The sequence below is a fragment of the Bubalus kerabau genome, chromosome 3, assembly GCF_029407905.1.
Source record: "Bubalus kerabau isolate K-KA32 ecotype Philippines breed swamp buffalo chromosome 3, PCC_UOA_SB_1v2, whole genome shotgun sequence".
NCBI lineage: Eukaryota > Metazoa > Chordata > Mammalia > Artiodactyla > Bovidae > Bubalus > Bubalus kerabau.
Genome location: NC_073626.1, coordinates 42,970,439 through 42,990,596, shown reverse-complemented (window position 1 = coordinate 42,990,596; position 20,158 = coordinate 42,970,439). Strand labels below are relative to the sequence as shown.

At 44.4% G+C, this 20,158-nt stretch overlaps 1 protein-coding gene across 7 annotated transcripts in view; it reads right to left on the bottom strand.

The window, feature by feature from the left end:
* Positions 1–20,158, bottom strand: part of TCP11 (t-complex 11) — a 135,621-nt gene that overhangs the window by 12,065 nt on the left and 103,398 nt on the right. For 6 of the 7 annotated variants that reach the window (XR_008711627.1, XR_008711628.1, XM_055571643.1 and 3 more), the window contains 6 exons: positions 16,893–17,013; positions 3,692–3,912; positions 2,848–2,984; positions 2,394–2,611; positions 2,126–2,307; positions 987–1,153 (listed from right to left, as the gene is read on the bottom strand). Coding sequence is in view for 5 of the 7 variants with exons in the window: in XM_055571643.1 (XP_055427618.1) it covers positions 987–1,153; positions 2,126–2,307; positions 2,394–2,611; positions 2,848–2,984; positions 3,692–3,912; positions 16,893–17,013 (1,046 nt within the window). In the remaining 2 variants the exon portion in view is untranslated. Of the gene's footprint in view, positions 1–8; positions 53–986; positions 1,154–2,125; positions 2,308–2,393; positions 2,612–2,847; positions 2,985–3,691; positions 3,913–16,892; positions 17,014–20,158 lie in introns of all 7 variants that reach the window. The other variant, XM_055571647.1, reaches the window with a different exon arrangement.

Sequence of the window (20,158 nt, the reverse complement as noted above, 5' to 3'; positions counted from 1 at the left end):
CCACTCACCTAGAGAGAAGGACATCTGTTTTGTTTGGAAAGGGACCCAGCTCCTAAGGACAGAGCAAAGATCCAAAACATTTCTATTCAAAAGATTCTTGAAGTATCCATCAGATAGATCCTAGTGTCTGATGCAACAGGAGGATCTTCGACTGACCCTTCAGATGGCTGAGGTTAAGAGCTAAGTCAAGTTCACAGCTGCCAATTCAACGTGGGAGAGGGGAAATCCCTGCTTTGGGGACATGTCCCCCAACCTACTTCAGCATCAATTTCTTGTTGGCGGGGAGGGGGGGGGGTGTCACATGTCTTGGACTGTAGCCAGAAATGACCCAGAAAATCAAGGATGACTTAGCCAAGTTGGACAGTATGCCGAATCTTTGTGACCCCATGAATTGTAGCCTGGCAGGCTCCTCTGTCCATGGGATTATCCTGGCAAGAATACTAGAGTGGATTGCCATTCCTCCTCCAGGGGATTTTCCTGACCCAGGGATCGAACCCACAGCTCCTGTGGCTCTTGCTTTGGTGGGCAGATTCTTTACCACTGAGCTACCTGGGAAGCCATCAGAAATGACCCAGAAAGCCAAGGATGACTTAACCAAGTTGGACAGTATGCCACACTGAGAAGCCATGAATTGCTAGTGCAAATCTCCCTTAGAACCAACAGAGTCAGTCTTTATTTTTTATCTTTTTAAAAAATTTTTGGTTGCACCTCACAGCATGCAGAACTTCCCCGATCAAGGATCAAACCCGAGCCCCCTGCAGTGGAAGCGTGGGGTCTTAACCACTGGACCACCAGGGAAACCTCATAGAGGCAGTCTTTAAACTAAAAGTCATGTATTTTCAACCCAGCATTTTGCAAAAACTAAAGCCTACCCAGCGACCTGTCCAGTTATCACACTTTTTATTGTTAAATGGCTCGGTGAGCAATGTCCCGGGGTCGGGACCGGCCTCCCCCGTCACCGTTCTCGCCCCGATGGGCATACTCACCGATGACGCTGCGCACACAGTTCTCCTTCCTGGCGACGTCCTGGAGCTGCCCTATCAGAGAGGCCGTGTTGTCGCTGCTCAGAGCAGCCAGGCCCATGTTCTTGAGGCTCTGGTGGATCTCCTGAGCCACCTGTTCGCTCACAGTCAGCATAGCCTCCTCCTCAGGCCTAGACCATGGAGGAGAGCGAGCTGGGACCCGGGGGTGGCCACGAGCCCCGACGCTCCACACCGTAAGTCAGGCCCGCACCAGGGAGACGCCCGGCCACCCTGCCGCCCTCACCCCAGACCCTGGGAGCTTGAGCCGGGTGGGCAGGGCAGTGTTTCCACCGTTACCCTCCAGACAGTATTCTCTGTGTGATACCACATTCTTCTTAGAAAACGAGATAAACTATAAAATCAACTCTGGACAGGGGTTGCATATCCACTCAGAACGTTCCAACTCCATGTAATTTATATATGTGCACTTTTAAGACTTTCTTGGACATTTTCCACGGTCATCTGTCCTGCTCTCACAATTACAATAACAAACCTGGCCTTCGGATTCCACTGTTTCCTCTCCCAGGGTGTGTCACCCTGCACGCAGTAGGCGCTCAGCCAACACTGCCGACTGGCTCCTGGAGTTAGGTAAGACCAGCCCACACAACTAGAGAAAGGCTCCTCTGCAGCAACAACATGGAATCATTTTATAGTAAACAATCCTCCTTACTGCCCTGTTGGAAGAAAGCTTTATTTTTCTTTGTCAGAAGTCTCGAGAAGGGAGATAAATTGGAAGATTGAGATTGTTGCATATATTCACTACTACATATAAAACAGATCACTAATAAGGACCTGCTATGTAACACAGGGAGCTCTACTCAATACTCTGTAACGCCCGTGCGGGAAAAGATTCTTAAAAAGAGCAGATAAATGTGTGACCGATTTACGTTGCTGTGCACATGAAACTAACACGACACTGTAAATCAATTACACCTCGATAAAAATTTTAAAAAAGCAGCCTCAAGAGCACTTAAGGAAAGACACCCCGCATCTCTGTGGCTGAGTCCACAGGGCCTTTCTGCGGTTTGCGGGAACGCGAGGCATCCTGCCTCAGCGCCGTGTCCTCACCCCACTTTGGTCTAAAACAGACCTCTGCAGCTCACCTGGACTTGAACTCCTCCAACAGGGCTCTGGTTACGCGTTTCAGCTTATCCACAAACTGAGGTGAGCCAAACAGGACGCTGCCAGAGAAGCTGCTGGAAACCAGCAAGACGGAGGCCAGGATGGTTAGCTGGCGCAGCTGTGCCTCCAGCTCCTGCAGCCGCGCTCGGTCCGTCAGCAGGGTCTGGGGGGCAGGCGGGGCGGGTCGTCAGGGGGCGGCCCCGGGCAGGCCCTGCCGCCCGCACCACAGGGCCAGGCGCCCCCTCCTACCTCAGGGAACTCGTCGTCTTCAGGGTCCCAGAGGAGGAGGTTCAGGAAGCCCTGGGACAGCACCATGGTGGGGCTGAGGGGCTCCGGGCTGCTGGCCGCCTCGCCGGGGAAGGAGCAGGGCGAGCTGGCGGCGTTGGCGGCGTCGGGGCCGCTGGGCGGTGGCGCGGACAGCTGTGCGGCCGCGCGGGTCAGCCAGCGGGCGGTGTGATCCAGGAGGCCTGCGCAGAGCGGAGGCCCCCTCAGCACCGCCCTGCGGCCTGGGGACCCTGGGTGAGGTCTCCTCCCCTCAGCAGGGAAGCGCTTTGGTCGGGGCAGCAGCCTTCTGCCGCCCCTAGTCTGAGCGAGAAACTCTGTTCCTAAACAGAGGCAGAGTTCCCTCCCACATCATAAAGCCAGAACCCAAGGTCATACTCCCCACCCCCACCCCCGCTCTCCCTCAAGTTTATATACATACTGGGCTGCTTGTTGAGAAGGTCCTGAAATTTCGCTCGTTCGTACCGGATGGAATGTTCCTGCAGCTGGGGCTGAAGGCTCTGGATAGTGTAGTTCACCATGTCCATTTTCATCAGGCCCAGAACCTGGAAGATCCCTCTGACACAGGAGAAAATGGAGTATTTATACTATGAAAGGATGTTTCCTTACTTTCTCCAGTGGGGGCGGGGCGGGGAACCTACACAAGGTATCATTAAATTACTGTATTCTAGAGGTGGGAGGGGCTTTAGGTCTCGCCTCTGAAATTTACAAAAGATGGCCCTGTGGCCCAGGACCCAAGGCCCAGAGTGAATGACTGGCAGCATAGGAGCAAGTAAGCCTCTGGATGTTGCAGCCTTTGGACTTTTTCACACCAGCCATTCTATGTCTCTTTAAAAAAAAAAAAAGGAGTCAGTAGAAGGAAATACATCAGCATGACAACAAATCTCTCTGAACAGTAAGATTACATCTGATGTTATTTCTGATGCTATTTTTGGACAATTTACTTTTTTTTAACTTTCTGGGTCTTGGTTTCTATAACTCTGAAAAAGGGATAGTCTCCAATCTCTATCTTCACACTGTGTGAACTGCAATAAGAAAGCCCGGCATAGGGGTGTCTGAGTTCCTTGGAAGAAAGGATTACATACTCCAGTGACCTACGGTAGGATGGTACACAGGGAGCCAAATCAATCTAAGGCCATCTTCAGAAAAGAAAAGCGAATGGACCACGGAAAAGAGGAGCCCAGTCAGGCCTTCAGTGGGGAAGAGGCCGCGGCTGTGAGCCAGCGTCCCGCCCAGCTGCGCCGCCCAGTGGCCAAGCCTCACACCTCAGTAACCAAGCAGGGTCTGAGATGCTCTCCAGTTTCTGCACTGCCTCATCACGAACCGGCGCACACAGCAGAGCCGTCGTGTTGAGAATGTACTTGGAGAGATGAGGCACATTCAGGGCCCCGTGTTCTGCTTCCTGCGTAAGGAGGTCCATGTCCAGGGCTTCTTCAATCTCACTTCTTAGGCGGTTCTGGCGTGGTAATAGCAGCGACAGCAGGATCTGCCCAGGAAAGAAAGTCAGAGGATGAGATGCTTTCTGTTCAGAGCCCCCAACTCTCTCTAATGGACAATCCCCCTTCAGCCAGAGACATCCCAACCTATGTCTTTTAAGGATCAAGAAGTTAGGTCCCTTACAAAAAGCACATGAAAAGATGCTCAACATCACTCATTATTAGAGAAATGCAAATCAGAACTATAGTGAGGTATCACCTCACACTGGTCAGAATGGCCATCAAACATCTATAAACAATAAAAGCTGGAGAAGGTGTGGAGAAAAGGAAACCCTCTATATATGGTTGGTGGGCATATAAACTGGTACATTCAATGTGGAGAACAGTGTGGAAGTTCCTTAAAAAACTAAAAATAGGGCTACAATACGTCCCTGCACTCCCATTCCTGGGCATATATCTAGAGAATACCATAATTTGAAATAATACATGCACTCCAATGTTCATGGCAACACTACTTACAATAGCCAGGACTATTGGAAACAGCCTAAAGTTCATCATCAGGGATGGATAAAGATGACGTCATACATATATACAATGGAACATTAGTCATAAAAAAGAAAGACAGAATGCCATTTGCATAGACGGACCTAGAGACTGTCATACTAAGTGAAATCAGACAGAGAAAGACAAATATATGATATCACTTACATATGGAAACTCCAGAAATAATGAAGGGATGGAGCCAAAGCAAAACCAGTACCCAGTTGTGGATGTGACTGGTGATGGAAGTAAAGTCCAATGCTGTAAAGAAAATATTGCATAGGAACCTGGAATGTTAGGTCCATGAATCAAGGCAAATTGGAAGTGGTCAAACAGGAGATGGCAAGAGTGAATGTCGACATTCTAGGAATCAGCCAACTAAAATGGACTGGAATGGGTGAATTTAACTCAGATGACCATCACATCCACTACTGTGGGCAGGAATCCCTTAGAAGAAATGGAGTAGCCATCATAGTCAACAAGAGTTTGAAATGCAGTACTTGGATGCAATCTCAAAAATGATAGAATGATCTCTGTTCATTTCCAAGGCAAAACATTCAACATCACAGTAATCTAAGTCTATGCCCTGACCAGTAATGCTGAAGAAGCTGAAGTTGAACAGTTTTATGAAGACCTACGAGGCCTTCTAGAACTAACACCCAAAAAAGATGTCCTTTTCATTATAGGGGACTGGAATGCAAAACTAGGAAGTCAAGAAACACCTGGAGTAACAGGCAAATTTGGCCTTGGAGTACAGAATGAAGCAGGGCAAAGGCTAATAGAGTTTTGCCAAGAGAATGCACTGGTCATAGCAAACACCTTCTTCCAACAACACAAGAGAAGACTCTACACATGGACATCACCAGATGGTCAATACCAAAATCAGACTGATTATATTCTTTGCAGCCAAAGATGGACAAGCTCTATACAGTCAGCAAAAACCAGACCGGGAGCTGACTATGGCTCAGATCATGAACTCCTTATTGCAAAGTTCAGACTTAAATTGAAGGAAGTGGGGAAAACTACTAGACCATTCAAGTATGACCTAAAGCAAATCCCTTACAATTATACAGTGGAAGTGACGTATAGATTCAAGGGATTAGATCTGATCAGAGTGCCTGAAGAACTATGGACGGAGGTCTGTGACATTGTACAGTGATCAAAACCACCCTCAAGAAAAAGAAATGCAAAAAGGCAAAGTGGTTGTCTGAGGAGGGCTTACAAATAGCTATGAAAAGAAGAGACGTGAAAGGCAAAGGAGAAAAGGAAAGATATACCCATTTGGAATGCAGAGTTCCAAAGAATAGCAAGGAGAGATAAGAAAGCCTGCCTCAGCGATCAATGCAAATAAATAGAGGAAAACAATAGAATGGGAAAGACTAGAGATCTCTTCAAGAAAATTAGAGATACCAAGGGAACTTTTCATGCAAAGATGGGCACAATAAAGGACAGAAATGGTATGGACCTAACAGAAGCAGAAGATATTAAGAAGAGGTGTCAAGAATACACAGAAGAACTGTACAGAAAAGATCTTCACGACCCAGATAACCATGATGGTGTGATCACTCACCTAGAGGCAGACATCCTGGAATGCAAAGTCAAGCGGGCCTTAGGAAGCATCACTACGAACAAAGCTAGTGGAGATGATGGAATTCCAGTTGAACTATTTCAAATCCTAAAAGATGATGCTGTGAAAGTGCTGCACTCAATATGCCTGCAAATTTGGAAAAATCACCAGTGGCCACAGGACTGGAAAAGGTCAGTTTTCATTCTGATCCCAAAGAAAAGCAGTGCCAAAGAAGGTTCAAGCTACTGCACATTTGCATTCATCTCACAAGCTAGTAAAGTAATGCTCAAAATTCTCCAAGCCAGGCTTCAGCAATACGTGAACCATGAACTTCCAGATGTTCAAGCTGGATTTAGAAAAAGGCAGAGGAACCAGAGATCAAATTGCCAACATCCCCTGGATCATCGAAAAAGCAAGAGAGTTCCAAAAAAAATCTACTTCTGCTTTATTGACTTCTGCTAAAGCCTTTGACTATATGGATCACAACAAACTGTGGAAAATTCTTCAAGAGATGGGAATATCAGACACCTTACCTGCCTCCTGAGAAATCTGTATGCAGGTCAAGAAGCAATAGTTAGAACTGGATGTGGAACAACAGACTGGTTCCAAATTGGGAAAGAAGTACATCAAGGCTGTAGATTGTCACCCTGCTTATTTAACTTATATGCAGAGTACTTAATAAGAAATGCTGGGCTGGATGAAGTACAAGCTGGAATCAAGATTGCCAGGAGAAATATCAATAACCTCAGATATGCAGATGACACCACCCTTATGGCAGAAGCAAAGAGGAACTAAAGAGCCTCTTGATGAAAGTGAAAGAGAAGAGTGAAAAAGTTGGCTTAAAATTCAACATTCAGAAAACTAAGATCATGGCATCTGGTCCCATCACTTCATGGCAAATAGATGAGGAAACAGTGGAAACAGTGACAGACTTTATTTTTTTGGGCTCCAAAATCACTGCAGATGGTGACTGAAGCCATGAATTAAGACTCTTGCCCCTTGAAAGAAAAGTTATGACCAACCTAGACAGCATATTTAAAAGCAGAGACATTACTTTGCCAACAAAGGTCCATCTAGTCAAGGCTATGGTTTTTCCAGTAGTCATGTATGGATGTGAGAGTTGGATTATAAAGAAAGCTGAGCGCCGAAGAATGATGCTTTTGAACTGTGGTGTTGGAGGTGACTCTTGAGGGTCCCTTGGACTGCAAGGAGATCCAACCAGTCCATCCTAAAGGAAATCAGTCCTGAATATTCACTGGAAGGACTGATGCTGAAGCTTAAACTCCAATATTTTGGCCACCTGTTGCAAAGAACTGACTCATTAAAAAAGATCCTGATGCTGGGAAAGACTGAAGGTGGCAGGAGAAGGGGACGACAGAGGATGAGATGGTTGGATGGCATCACTGACTCCATGGACACAAGTTTGAGTAAACTCTGGGAGTTGGTGATGGACAGGGAGGCCTGGCATGCTGCAGTCTATGGGGTCACAAAGAGTCGGACATGACTGAGTGACTGAACTGAACTGACATATGGAATCTAAAACAATGGTACAAATGAATTTATTTACAAAACAGAAATAGAGTCACAGACATAGAAAACAAACTCATGGTTACCAGGGTGGAAAGCAGTGGGGGAGAGGAAAGGTATAAATTAGGAGGCTGGAAAAGACAATATGCACTATTATATATAAAATAGTAACTAATAAGGACCTACTTTATAGCACAGGGAACTCTTCTCAATACTCTATGACCTATATGGAAAAATAATCTAAAAAAGAATGGTTATATATAACTGAATATTTTGTTGTACAGCAGAAATTAACACAATATTGTAAATCAACTATAATCCAAAAAAATTTTTTTTAAAAAAAGAAGTGAGGCCTGTCAATTTCCTAAAGAATATTATTTATCTTTGTTTAGGGACCAGTGATAGTTCAAGGGTTTAGGGGATCAATGATAGCAGCAGTAAGTATATCATTTTCTACACAGATTGAGATAAAGAGATAAGTAAAATCAAGGGGTATGGTAAAAAAGAAATGCAAGGTACACAGATATAAAACATACAGCATCACATGGTGCTAAAGTACTCTTTAAAAATCTTTTTAAATTTTTATTTTATTTACTTATTTTTGGCTGCACCGAGTCTTTGTTGCTTTTGCATAGGCTTTCTCTGGTTGCATGAAGCGGCAGCCACTCCCCGCTGCGGTGGCTTCTGCTGCAGAGCACAGGCTCAGGCGCACAGGCTCCAGTAGTTGCAGCACACGGGCTGCAGAGCATGGGCTCTGTTGCTGCACACGGGCTTAGCTGCCCTGCACCATGTGGGATCTTTCTGGACCAGGGATTGAACCTGTGTCCCCTGCACTGGCAGGCGGACTCCTAGCCACTGCGCCACCAGGGAAATCTGAGGAGGTACGCTTAATTTACCAAAGCAAGCATTTTTGAGGTTTAAATTTTAGTTCAAAGAATGAAACAGGCAAAGGAACTGTTAAAAGTCCCTTGAAAATAACTTATTAACAGAAAAATATATAAGTTCCCTGTGGACAGAGACTGTCTTATTCACATCTGTGCCTCGATAACATACAGATATTGGTGATGGTGAGGAATAGTGTTAGTTAATAATTGAATGGAATACTGTATCGTCACAGCAAGGTCCCAACTATTTAGCTTCATCTTGAACAAGTAAAACCTGCTCCGCGCTGTCCATTTAAATGACAAACTATGCCAGTTATGCATCCGGAGCCTCAGTTCCAAATCGGCCCATCAGTGCCTACTCTGGGAAAACACGCTGGGCCCTTTCGTTTTCCTCTGCGGGCTGGCACAGTGTTATGTTCTGCCGGCAGAGGGTGCTAGAGAGACATGGCAAGAGGAAGAGGCTCTCTTTCCAGGCTCCGGGGTGCTCTTCCCAGCAAGTTCCCGCAGCACAGCAGCGTTTCCTTGTTCAAATCACCCTGTGGTTTCTTCTGCCTGACTGGACCCTGACTGATACAAAATCTGCACAGTGAGTGAGGTTTGAAGTCAAATGGCCACACGTCCAGTGGACCTGATGAGCAGAAAGTAGCAAGTACTTAAAATGTCTCAAAAAAACATGCAAACTAGAGCCTGGCAGATAATCCCTGTAAGAATGGGCAGCCCATGACCTCAGGGAAGTGACTTAAGAGTTTCAGTGATCTGAGCCTGTCAAGCCATCCACTCCAAGATGACAGATAAGCTGCTGCACATCAAACAACCCATCATGAAAAAAGGCAAAACACTTGTCCATCTTTGTGGATTTTCAAGGTAACACACACCACATTTGAGACCGCTACTGTCATTCACTTAGCGTCACTCACAAGGCTGCAGTTTCTAGTGGAACCAAGCAAAACTTAGGCTCTGCAGCAAGCCCAGCCCGAGCCAGGAGACTCGATGATACCTGAAGTGTCCCTGGCGAGTTGTGGATGCTGTACACACCCTCTGGGCAAGTACCGACAGGAGCAGCACAGCACAGACTTCTAGGATTTGGGAGCAAACCCATGCCCTCTTCTGGGGATAACTATTTGCCTTTGGAGAAATCATTCTGGCTTGCTCTTGACCCTTGGGAGAAAGCAAACACCTTAACACAGGACAATGGGTAAGATGTGGCCTGAGCGTCCCGTCAGGCGTTGTCTGACCGACCTAGGCACCAGACTGGACATGCACACAGCCAGCTATCGTCAGATGAAAGTGGCCCATAAGAGAGCAAGCATATACTGGCGTAAGGAGACACACAAAGCACGATGGAATACAGAGCCCAGAAATAAAACCTGGACGTATGGTCACATGGTTTTTGAAAACAATGCCGAGGCCATTCAATGGGGAAAGGACAGTCTTTTCAACAAATGGTATTGGGGAAAACTGGATATCCACATACAGAAAAGTTAAGTTGAACCGTACCTACACCAAATAAAATATAACTCAAATTGGGTAGAAGACCTAAACATAAGAGCTTAAGTTCTGAAATTCTCAGAAGAAAACGAGCAAATCTTCACAATTTTGGATTTCACAAGATATGACACCAAAAGCAGAAGTTACCACAGACTAGATGAATTGGGCTTCTTTAAAACATTTGTGCATCAAGGGACACATCAAGCAAAGTAGGGGGGGAGCTACCCACAGAATGGAAGAAAATATCTGCAAATCATTTATCTGACAAGGGTCAAGGATGCAGAATGTTTAAGGAACTTTTACAACTCAACAACAAAAAGACAACTCAATTTTAAAATGGGCAAAGGACTTGAGTAAACATTTCTCCAAAGACAATGCAGAAGACAGCGCCAAGCACAGGGAGATGCTCATCACCACTGGCCACAAGGGAAATGCAAGTCAAAACCACAACAAGACTCCGCGTCAGACGTGGCTGCACCAGGGGAAGATGGCTAATGTTTTTAAAAAAGGAAAAATACATGCTGAAAAGTAAATGAAAATGTTGAGAAATAGGAACATTTCTGGTGGGAATGTAAAATGGTAAGACACCGTGGAAAACACTCTAGTGGTTTCTCAGTAAATTAAACATTATCACATGATGCTGCAATTCCACTCCTGGGTATATATTCCAAAGACTGGAAAAGAGATGCTCAAACAAAGACTTGGACACAAATGTTCCCCCAGCAGCACTATTCACAACAGCAAAAATGTGAAAACAACACAAACACCCAACAACAGATGCATGGATAAACAAAATGTAGTATTATCCATACAATGGAGTATTCTCAGCCACAGAAAGAGATGAAGCTCTGATCCATGCTACAATGAGGACCAACCTTGAAAACATTATGCTAAGTAAAATTTGCCATATGCATAAGGACAAATGTTGTATGATTCCACTTACGTGAGGCACTTACAGCAGTCAAATTCACAGAGACCGAAGATAAACCAGAAGCTACCAGGCACTGAGGGGAGAGGTATACGAGGAGTTACTGTTTAATTTTGTTTGCGAAGATGAAAACATTTTGGAAATGGATAATGGTGATGGGTGCATAACATTGTAAACGCCACTGAATTGTAACCCTTAACATTATTAAATGGCAAAAAGTTTATGTTTACCATAATAAAAAGAAAATCTCCCAAAACACAAACAACTAAGTCTGTAATGTGGCACTGCTCCCCCAGGGAGGATGAGCCAACCACCTGGTAGCAGACGATTTGTTTAGGACCTTTCTGGACCTCTTCCTTCACTGAGGGGGCAAAGACTCACCTTCAATGGAACAAACACATTCTGAATATAAAGCTGTCTTCTCTACCTCTGTTAAGCACCAACACCCATGTACTCACAGAATCTCACAGAAGGCCTTATCCACTGTCTGGATAAGGGGGTTCTGGCATGCCCCACAGCATTGCATCTGATCAAGGAACTCCTTTTACAGCCAAGAAAGTACAGCAATGGGTTCATACCCACATGCCCCTCACGGAAAGTTGACTGATCTTAACTGAAAAGTGGAATGGCTTATTGAAGACTCAGTTTAGCATTAGCTGAGAGATAATATCCTAAACTGAACAAGTTCTGTCTTGCAAGATGCAATATATGCTTTTAATCAAAACTATTATGCAGTGCTGTTCCCTAAAATGAGAAGACTTGGTCCCAGAATCAGGGGTGGAAGTAGGGCTGGCTGCTCTCTCTATTGTATCTAAAAACCCACTTGCAGAACTTTTGTTTCCCATCCTGCCAACTTTGGGCCCTGCTGATTTGGGAGGAATGCTTGCACTGGTTCCACAGAATTAGAAGGTAAGACAGCCCCCTAGACAGTGTATTAGAAAGCGGAGACATCACTTTGCTGACAAAGGTCCATCCAGTCAAAGCTATGGTTTTTCCAGTAGCTGTGTATGGATTTGAGAGTTGGACTATAAAGAAGGCTGAGCGCTGAAGAACTGATGCTTTCCAACTGTGGTGCTGGAGAAGACTCTTGAGAGTCCCTTGGACTGCAAGGAGATCCAACCAGTCCATCCTAAAGGAAATCAACCCTGAATATTCATTGGAAGGACTGATGCGGAAGCTCCAATACTTTGGCCACCTGATGCAAAGAGCTGACTCATTGGAAAAGACTCTGATGCTGGCAAAGACTGAAGACAAAAGGACAAAGGTCGGCAGAGGATGAGATGGCTAGATAGCATCACCAACTCAGTGGACATAAATTTGAGCAAATTCCAGGAGATAGTGAAGGACAGAGGAGTCTGGTGTGCTACAGTCCATGGGGTCGCAAAGAGTTGGACACAACTTAGCAACTGAACATCACTGAGCAACAAGGTAAAAAAGGACTTCCTCTCTTGACTAGAATAACTGGCCCTGAGCACCAAGAGGAAGCTGGGCTGCTGCTGCACACTGGGGACAAGAAGGGCTGTGTCTGGAATCGAGAAGCTTCTGAGGTACTTCTTGGTATTTCCATACCTAATAATAAAGGTCAAGGGGAAACCACAGCATACAAACAGCAAAAGAAAAATGCCTGAGCACTCAGACTCTTTGGCAATGAAGGTTTGGGTCACTCTGTCAGATAAAAGAACCCCAACACCAGAAGACAAGGGAAATGTGGAATGAATCATAAAATGAAACCACAGATACCAACTACAGCCCTGTAACCATTACAGAAACAAAGACCATACATTTTCTGCTTCTTATAAGCATGGGTTTATTTGTATGCTAACCATTTTCTTCTCTCTCCCATTACTATTTTTAATTTTTATTTCATATTGGAGTATAATTGGTTTACAATGTCATGTTAGTTTCAGGGGTACAGCAAAGTGATTTCAGTTATCTTTTTCAGATTCTTTTCCCATGCAGGTTATTACAGAATATCGAGTAGCTTGTTGTGCTTTACAGTAAGTCCTTACTGATTATCTACTTTTTCATATTTATTAATTTATTTATTTTTCTGTGCCAGGTCTTAGTTGCATGCTGAGGCTCGATCCCGCCTTTGCGTATGCCAAGCCTCCTTCCTCAGAGGCGCTCCACCCGCATGCAGTATGTGGGACCTAGTTCCCTGATCAGGAATCGAACCCAGGTCTCCTGCACTGGGAGCATGGTGTCAGCCTCTGGACCACCAGGGAACGCCCAGATTATACACACCGTAGTGTGTATATATTGCTGCAAATGGCATCACTTCATTCTTTTTATGGCTGAGTAATATCCCATTGTGCATATGTACCATATCTTCTCTGTCCATTCATCTAAGGACATTTAGGGTGCTTCCATGTCTTAGCTTCAGTAAGTAGTGCTGCAATGAATACTGGGGCACATGTATCTTTTGAATTATAGTTTTCTCTGGACATATGCCCAGGAGTGGGATTGCTGGATTATACGGCAGCTCTGTTTTTAGTTTTTTAAGGGACCTCATTATTATTTTATACATAGGTTGCTGGAAGTTAAATTTTACAGTTTAGCCTATAGGTAACAGAATATTCTCAATATGCCAGCATAACAATATGCCAAAATAACTCAATATGTCAGCAGATTTGGAAAACTCAGCAGTGGCCACAGGACTGGAAAAGGTCAGCCTTCATTACAATCCCAAAGAAAGGCAATGCCAAAGAATGTGCAAACTACTGCACAATTGCACTCATCTCACTCGCTAGCAAATTAATGCTCAAAATTCTCCAAGCGAGGCTTCAATAGAACATGAACCAAGAACTTCCAGATGTTTAAGCTGGATTTAGAAAAGGCAGAGGAACCAGAGATCAAACTGCCAACATCCACTGGATCATCAAAAAAGCAAGAGAGTTCCAGAAAAACATCTACTTCTGCTTTATTGACTATACCAAAGCCTTTGACTGTGTGGATCACAATAAACTGCACAAAATTCTTACAGATGGGAATACCAGACACCTGACCTGCCTCCTGAGAAATCTGTATGCAGGTCAAGAAGCAACAGTTAGAACCAGACATGGAACAACAGACTGGTTCCAAATTGGGAAAGGAATACGTCAAGGCTGTATATCATCATCCTGCTTATTTCACTGTATATGCAGAGTACGTTATGAGAAATGCCAGGCTGGATGAAGCACAAGCTGGAATCAAGATTTCTGGGAGAAATATCAACCTCAGATATGCAGATGACACCACCCTTATGGCAGAAAGCAAAGAGGAACTAAAGAGCCTCTTGATGCAAGTGAAAGAGGAGAGTGAAAAGCTGGCTTAAAACTCAACATTTAAAAAACAAAGATCACAGCATCCGGTCCCGTCACTTTATCCCATCACTTCATGGCAAAGAGATGGGGAAACAATGGAAACAGTGACAGACTTTATGTTCTTGAGCTCCAAAATCACTGCAGATGGTGACTGCAGCCATGAAATTAAAAGGTGCTTGCTCCTTGGAAGATAAACTATGACCAACCTAGACATATTAAAAATAAGCAGGGACATTACTCTGCCAACAAAGGTCCATCTAGTCAAAGCTATGGTTTTTCCAGTAGTCATGTATGGATGTGAGAGCTGGACCATAAAGAAAGCTGAGTGCTAAAGAATTGATGCTTTTGAACTGTGGAGTTGGAGAAGACTCTTGAGAGTCCCTTGGACAGCAAGGTGATCCAACCAGTCCATTCTGAAGGAAATCAGTCCTGAACATTCATTGGAAGAACTGATGCTGAAGCTCCAATACTGTGGCCACCTGATGTGAAGAACTGACTCATTTGAAAAGACCCTGATGCTGGGAAAGATTGAAAGCAGGAGGAGAAGGGGACAACAGAGGATGAGATGGTTGGATGGCATCACCTACTCGAAAGACATGAGTTTGAGCAAGCTCCAGGAGTTGGTGTTGGACAGGGAGGCCTGGCGTACTGCAGTCCATGGGATCACAAATAGTTGGACATGACTGAGCGACTGAACTGAACAGAATATTCAGTGGGACAGTGACTGAAGATATCTACAGCAATAGATATAACAACCATTGGGCCTGTGAGTTTCTTCATTTGGGGAAAAAGATAAGAACTTGTAAGAGACACAGCTATGTCTTTTGTCTCTTTTTTTGGCCATGCCTTGCAACTTGTGGAATCTTAAGTTACCCAATCAGAAATTGAACCTGGGCCCTTGGCAGTGAAAATGAGAAGCCCTAACCACTGGACCACCAGGGAATTCCCTGGATAGCTATGTCTTATTAGGTAAAAACAGAATTGTTTTCAGGAATTTGAATGTGAGTAGAAGGGTATGGAGAAGGCAATGGCACCCCACTCCAGCACTCTTGCCTGGAAAATCCCATGGATGGAGGAGCCTGGTAGGCTGCAGTCCATGGGGTCGCTGAGAGTCAGACACGACTGAGCGACTTCATTTTCACTTTTCACTTTCATGCATTGGAGAAGGAAATGGCAACCCACTCCAGTGTTCTTGCCTGGAGAATCCCAGGGACGGGGGAGCCTGGTGGGCTGCCATCTCTGGGGTCGCACAGAGTCGGACATGACTGAAGCGACTTAGCAGAAGGGTATATATGGAAGCTGAGTAACCAAAGGAATGGAATGTGACATTTATCAATTTATTGCCACTCAAATCCTCTCCAAATCCACCCTTCCCTTCTCTGCTCTGAGAAAATGAAGTCCTTTAAATATTTTTCCTTTACCAGATGGAACAATTGTGTTTCATCTGTAGATTGCACTTTTTTTTTCTGGATTTACAATGTTGTGTTACAATGTTGTGTTAATTCTCATTGTACAGCAAAGTGATTCAGACTACAGATACACATATAATAAAATTCTTTTTCATATTCTTCTCCATTATTTGGGCTTCCCAGATGGTGCTAGTGGTAAAGAACCTGCCTGCCAATGCAAGAGATGTAAGACACATGGGTTCGATCCCTGGGTCAGGAACATCCCCTGGAGGAAGGCACGGCATCCCACTCCAGGATTCTTGCCTGGGAAATCCCATGGACAGAGGAGCCTGGCAGGCTACAGTCCATGGGGTTGCAAAGAGTTGGACACGACTGAAGTGACTTAGCACACAAGCATACACATGATTTATAACAGGATATTGAATATAGTTCATGTGCAATACAGTAGGACCTTGTTATCTGTTTTATACAGAGCGGTTTGTATCTGCTAATCCCAAACTCCTAATTTATCCCCTTCCCCTTTCCCCTTTAGTAATCGTAAGTTTGTCTGTTGAATAAATTCATTGGTAGCGTATTTTAGATTCCACATATACGTGATATCGTATTTGTCTTTCTGACTTACTTCGCTTAGTATGATAACCTCTAGGTCCCCTTATGTTGTACAAATAGCATTATTTCATTCTTTTTATGGCTGAATAATATTCCACTATGTATATGTACTCCCCATCTTTACCCATTCCTCTGCTGATGGACATGTAGGTTGTTTGCATGTTTTGGCTCCTGTAAACAGTGCTGCTGTGAACACTGGGGTAAGTGTCAGAAGGTACTATTAATTAGTTTTCCTGGTTCTGGAAGCTCTCACAGCAGGCTCCTGTAGTCCATGTGGCTCTAAAGGCAGCTGGCTCCCGCAGCTGAGAGGTTTCTCGAGTACTGGACTCCTGCAGAGCAAGTGGCTGCTTCTCCAGGGCTAGGCTCCTGGGGCACAGGCGACCACTCTGGCAAACAGCTCCTGCCATGCATGGTGGTCAACAGCACACACAGGCCAGAGAGCTCCCCTGGCACAGCCGTGCCCTCAAATGAGTAACTGAGTCCTTGGGTGTTCCCCCTACCCTAGGGCTGAAACAGGACTCTCCTTTATCTTATATTCCAGCAGAGTTTTCTCTGCTTCTTACTAGCCCAAAGCCTTCATTTCTCCAATTCCCTGTTATAATAATTTTTATATTAAAATTTCTTTGTTGAAATTACTGAGTGATTTCTGTCTATTGATCATAGACTCTGACTGATTCATGGACCATGTTCAGTTGGGATTTGCTAGCCACTGACATTCCAGTGAGTGGGAGCTGTCCAGAAACTTTATATCTGCAAAGGTAAGGTTTGTCACTCACCTCTTTAATTTCCTTTAGAAGTTCAAGAGCACAGCTGAAGTCTGGTGGAGTAGCTGATAGTTGCTCTTTCAGATGATCCCAAAAGGCATCGTGCATGGTCTCTCTGATCCTGCCTTCCAGACTGTAAGAGGGTTAAATGAAGAAAATTATTTTCTCCACTCAAAAACTGCCATAAGGTCATTATCTACTAAGCCCCAAATGATATTTGATTTAAAAAAAAGTATACAGACAAGGAAGGTAAGTATGGAGGGCAGCAGAGCTGAACCATCTGGGGTTTTAGACTTGGATATCAAGGGCACCGGCACAGCCTCTCAGAAGGGCGCCTCATGGTCTGGAGCAGCCACTCCCTGCAGTAGGAAGAACCCTGAACAGAGGTCAGGCTGAACGTTAACACTGATTCTGCATTTAGTGCAGAAAAGATGTGACTTAGTTTCCCTTCACGTACACATACAGCAAAGAACTAAGTGATCTTTCATTTTCTTATAGACTTAAATCTAGAAAAGGATTTTCCTTCTTTGACAACATCTATCTATTGCCAGGAAAAATATCAATAACCTCAGATATACAGATGACACCACCCTTATGGCAGAAAGTGAAGAGGAACTAAAAAGCCTCTTGATGAAAGTAAAAGAGGAGAGTGAAAAAGTTGGCTTAAAGCTCAACATTCAGAAAACTAAGATCATGGCATCTGGTCCCATCACTTCATGGGAAATAGATGGGGAAACAGTGGAAACAGTGTCAGACTTTATTCTGGGGGGCTCCAAAATCACTGCAGATTGTGATTGCAGCCATGAAATTAAAAGACGCTTACTCTTTGGAAGGAAAGTTATGACCAACCTAGACAGCATTTTAAAAAGCAGAGACATTACTTTGCCAACAAAGGTCCGTCTAGTCAAGGCTATGGTTTTTCCAGTGGTCATGTATGGATGTGAGAGTTGGACTGTGAAGAAAGCTGAGCACCGAAGAATTGATGCTTTTGAACTGTGGTGTTGGAGAAGACTCGAGAGTCCCTTGGACTTCAGGGAGATCCAACCAGTCCGTTCTGAAGGAGATCAGCCCTGGGATTTCTTTGCAAGGAATGATGCTAAAGCTGAAACTCCAGTACTTTGGCCACCTGATGCGAAGAGTTGACTCATTGGAAAAGACTCTGATGCTGGGAGGGATTGGGGGCAGGAGGAGAAGGGAACGACAGAGGATGAGATGGCTGGATGGCATCACCAACTCGATAGACATGAGTTTGGGTAAACTCCGGGAGTTGGTGATGGACAGGGAGGCCTGGCATGCTGCGGTTCATGGGGTCGCAAAGAGTTGGACACGACTGAGCAACTGAACTGAACTGAACTATCTACAGATACTTCCAAATCAGCACATCTAAAACTGAATTCACTATCTTTCCCATACAAACCTGTTCCTCCTGTATTCCTAATCTCAATGGCACTACCATGTAATCAGTCATGGAAGCCAGAATATTGGTCTTTTTCCCCCTTCCAGAAAAGAGCAGCAGCAAAGGCAATTCAGTTAAAAAGGATAATCTTTTCAACAAACGGTGCTAGAACAACTGGACATCCACATGGGAGAAAATGAACCTAGACACAGACTTTTAATCACTACCTTCCACAAATAAGAGCATAGACCTCAATGCAAAAAACAAACTCTAAAACTTCTAGAACAGAAGAAATCTATGTGACCTTGGGTTTGGCAATGACCTTTTAGATATACCACCAAAAACAAGATCCATGGAAGAAAAAAACTGGTAAATTGGACTTCTTTAAAATTAAAAACTGCTCTGTGAAAGTCACTGTTAAGAGAAGGAAAAGACAAGCTCCAATCTTTGCAAAGCACATATCTGATAAAGAACTAGTATCCAAAACATACAAAGAACTCTTAAAATTCAAGAATAAGAAAATAACCCTATTTTATTTTTTTCAAATTAACCCACTGGAGTATAGTCGGTTTATAACATTGTGTTAGTTTCTTTTATACAGCAGAGTGAGTCTGTTATACATTTACATATATCCACTCTTTTTAAAAATTCTTTTCCCATGTAGGTCATTACAGAACAACCCAATTTTAAAACGGGAAAAGGTCTGAACAGACACCTCGCCAAAGTATATATAGAGATGGCAAACAAGCACATGCTCAACCTCATGTCTCACTGCTGTTGTTCAGTCCCCAAGTTGTGTCTGATTGAGACCCCATGGACTGCAGCACGCCAGGCCTCCCTGTCCCTCACCATCTCTCAGAGTTTGCCCAAGTTCATGTCCATTGAATCAGTGATACCATTCGATCATCTCATCTTCTGTCACCTTCTTCTCATTCTGCCTTCAGTTTTTCCCAGCATCAGGGTCTCTTCTAGTGAGTCGGCTCTTCACATCATGTGGCCAAAGTATTGAAGCTTCAGCATCAAGTCCTTCCAATGAGTATTCAGGGCTGATTTCCTTTAGGATTGACTGGTTTGATCTCCTTACTGTCCAAGGGGCTCTCAAGAGTCTTCTCCAGTCCCTCACTTCAAATGCGTCAGTTCTTCAATGCTCTGCCTTCTTTATGGTCCAACTCTCACATCCATACATGACTACTGGAAGGACCAAAACCTTGACTATACAAACCTTTGTAGGCAAATGATGTCTTTGCTTTTTAATACACTGTCTAGGTTTGTCATAGCTTTCCTGCCAAGAAGTAATCATCTTCTAATTTCATGGCTGAAGGCACCATTAGGGAATTGTATATTAAAGTAACAATGAGATATCACTGCACACCTATTAGAATGGCCAAAATCCAAAACACCGACAACACCCAATGCTGACCAGGGCAGGGAGCAACAGGAACCCTCACTCACTGCTCGTAGGAGTACAGAGTGGAAGACCGTCACTCAGGAGGATGGTTCCACAGTTTCTTACAAAACGAAACATACTCTTTCATACAGTCTAACAACTGTGCTCCCTGGGACCTACTCAAAGGAGTTGAAAGCTTATATCCACACAAAAACCTAAACATGGACATTTATAGTAGCTTTATTTTTTTGCCAAAGCTTGGAAGCAACCAAGATGTCATTCTGTACCTGATGGATAAATAAACTATGGTAATATCCAGACAATGGAGTATTTGTTTTTATTTAATTGCTAAGTAGAGTCTGACTCTCTTGTGGACCCATGGACTGTAGCCTGCCATGCTCCTCTGTCTATGGGATTTCCCAGGCAAGAATACTGGAGTGGGTTGCCATTTCCTTCTCCAAGGGATTTTCCCGAACTAGGGATCAAACCCGCATC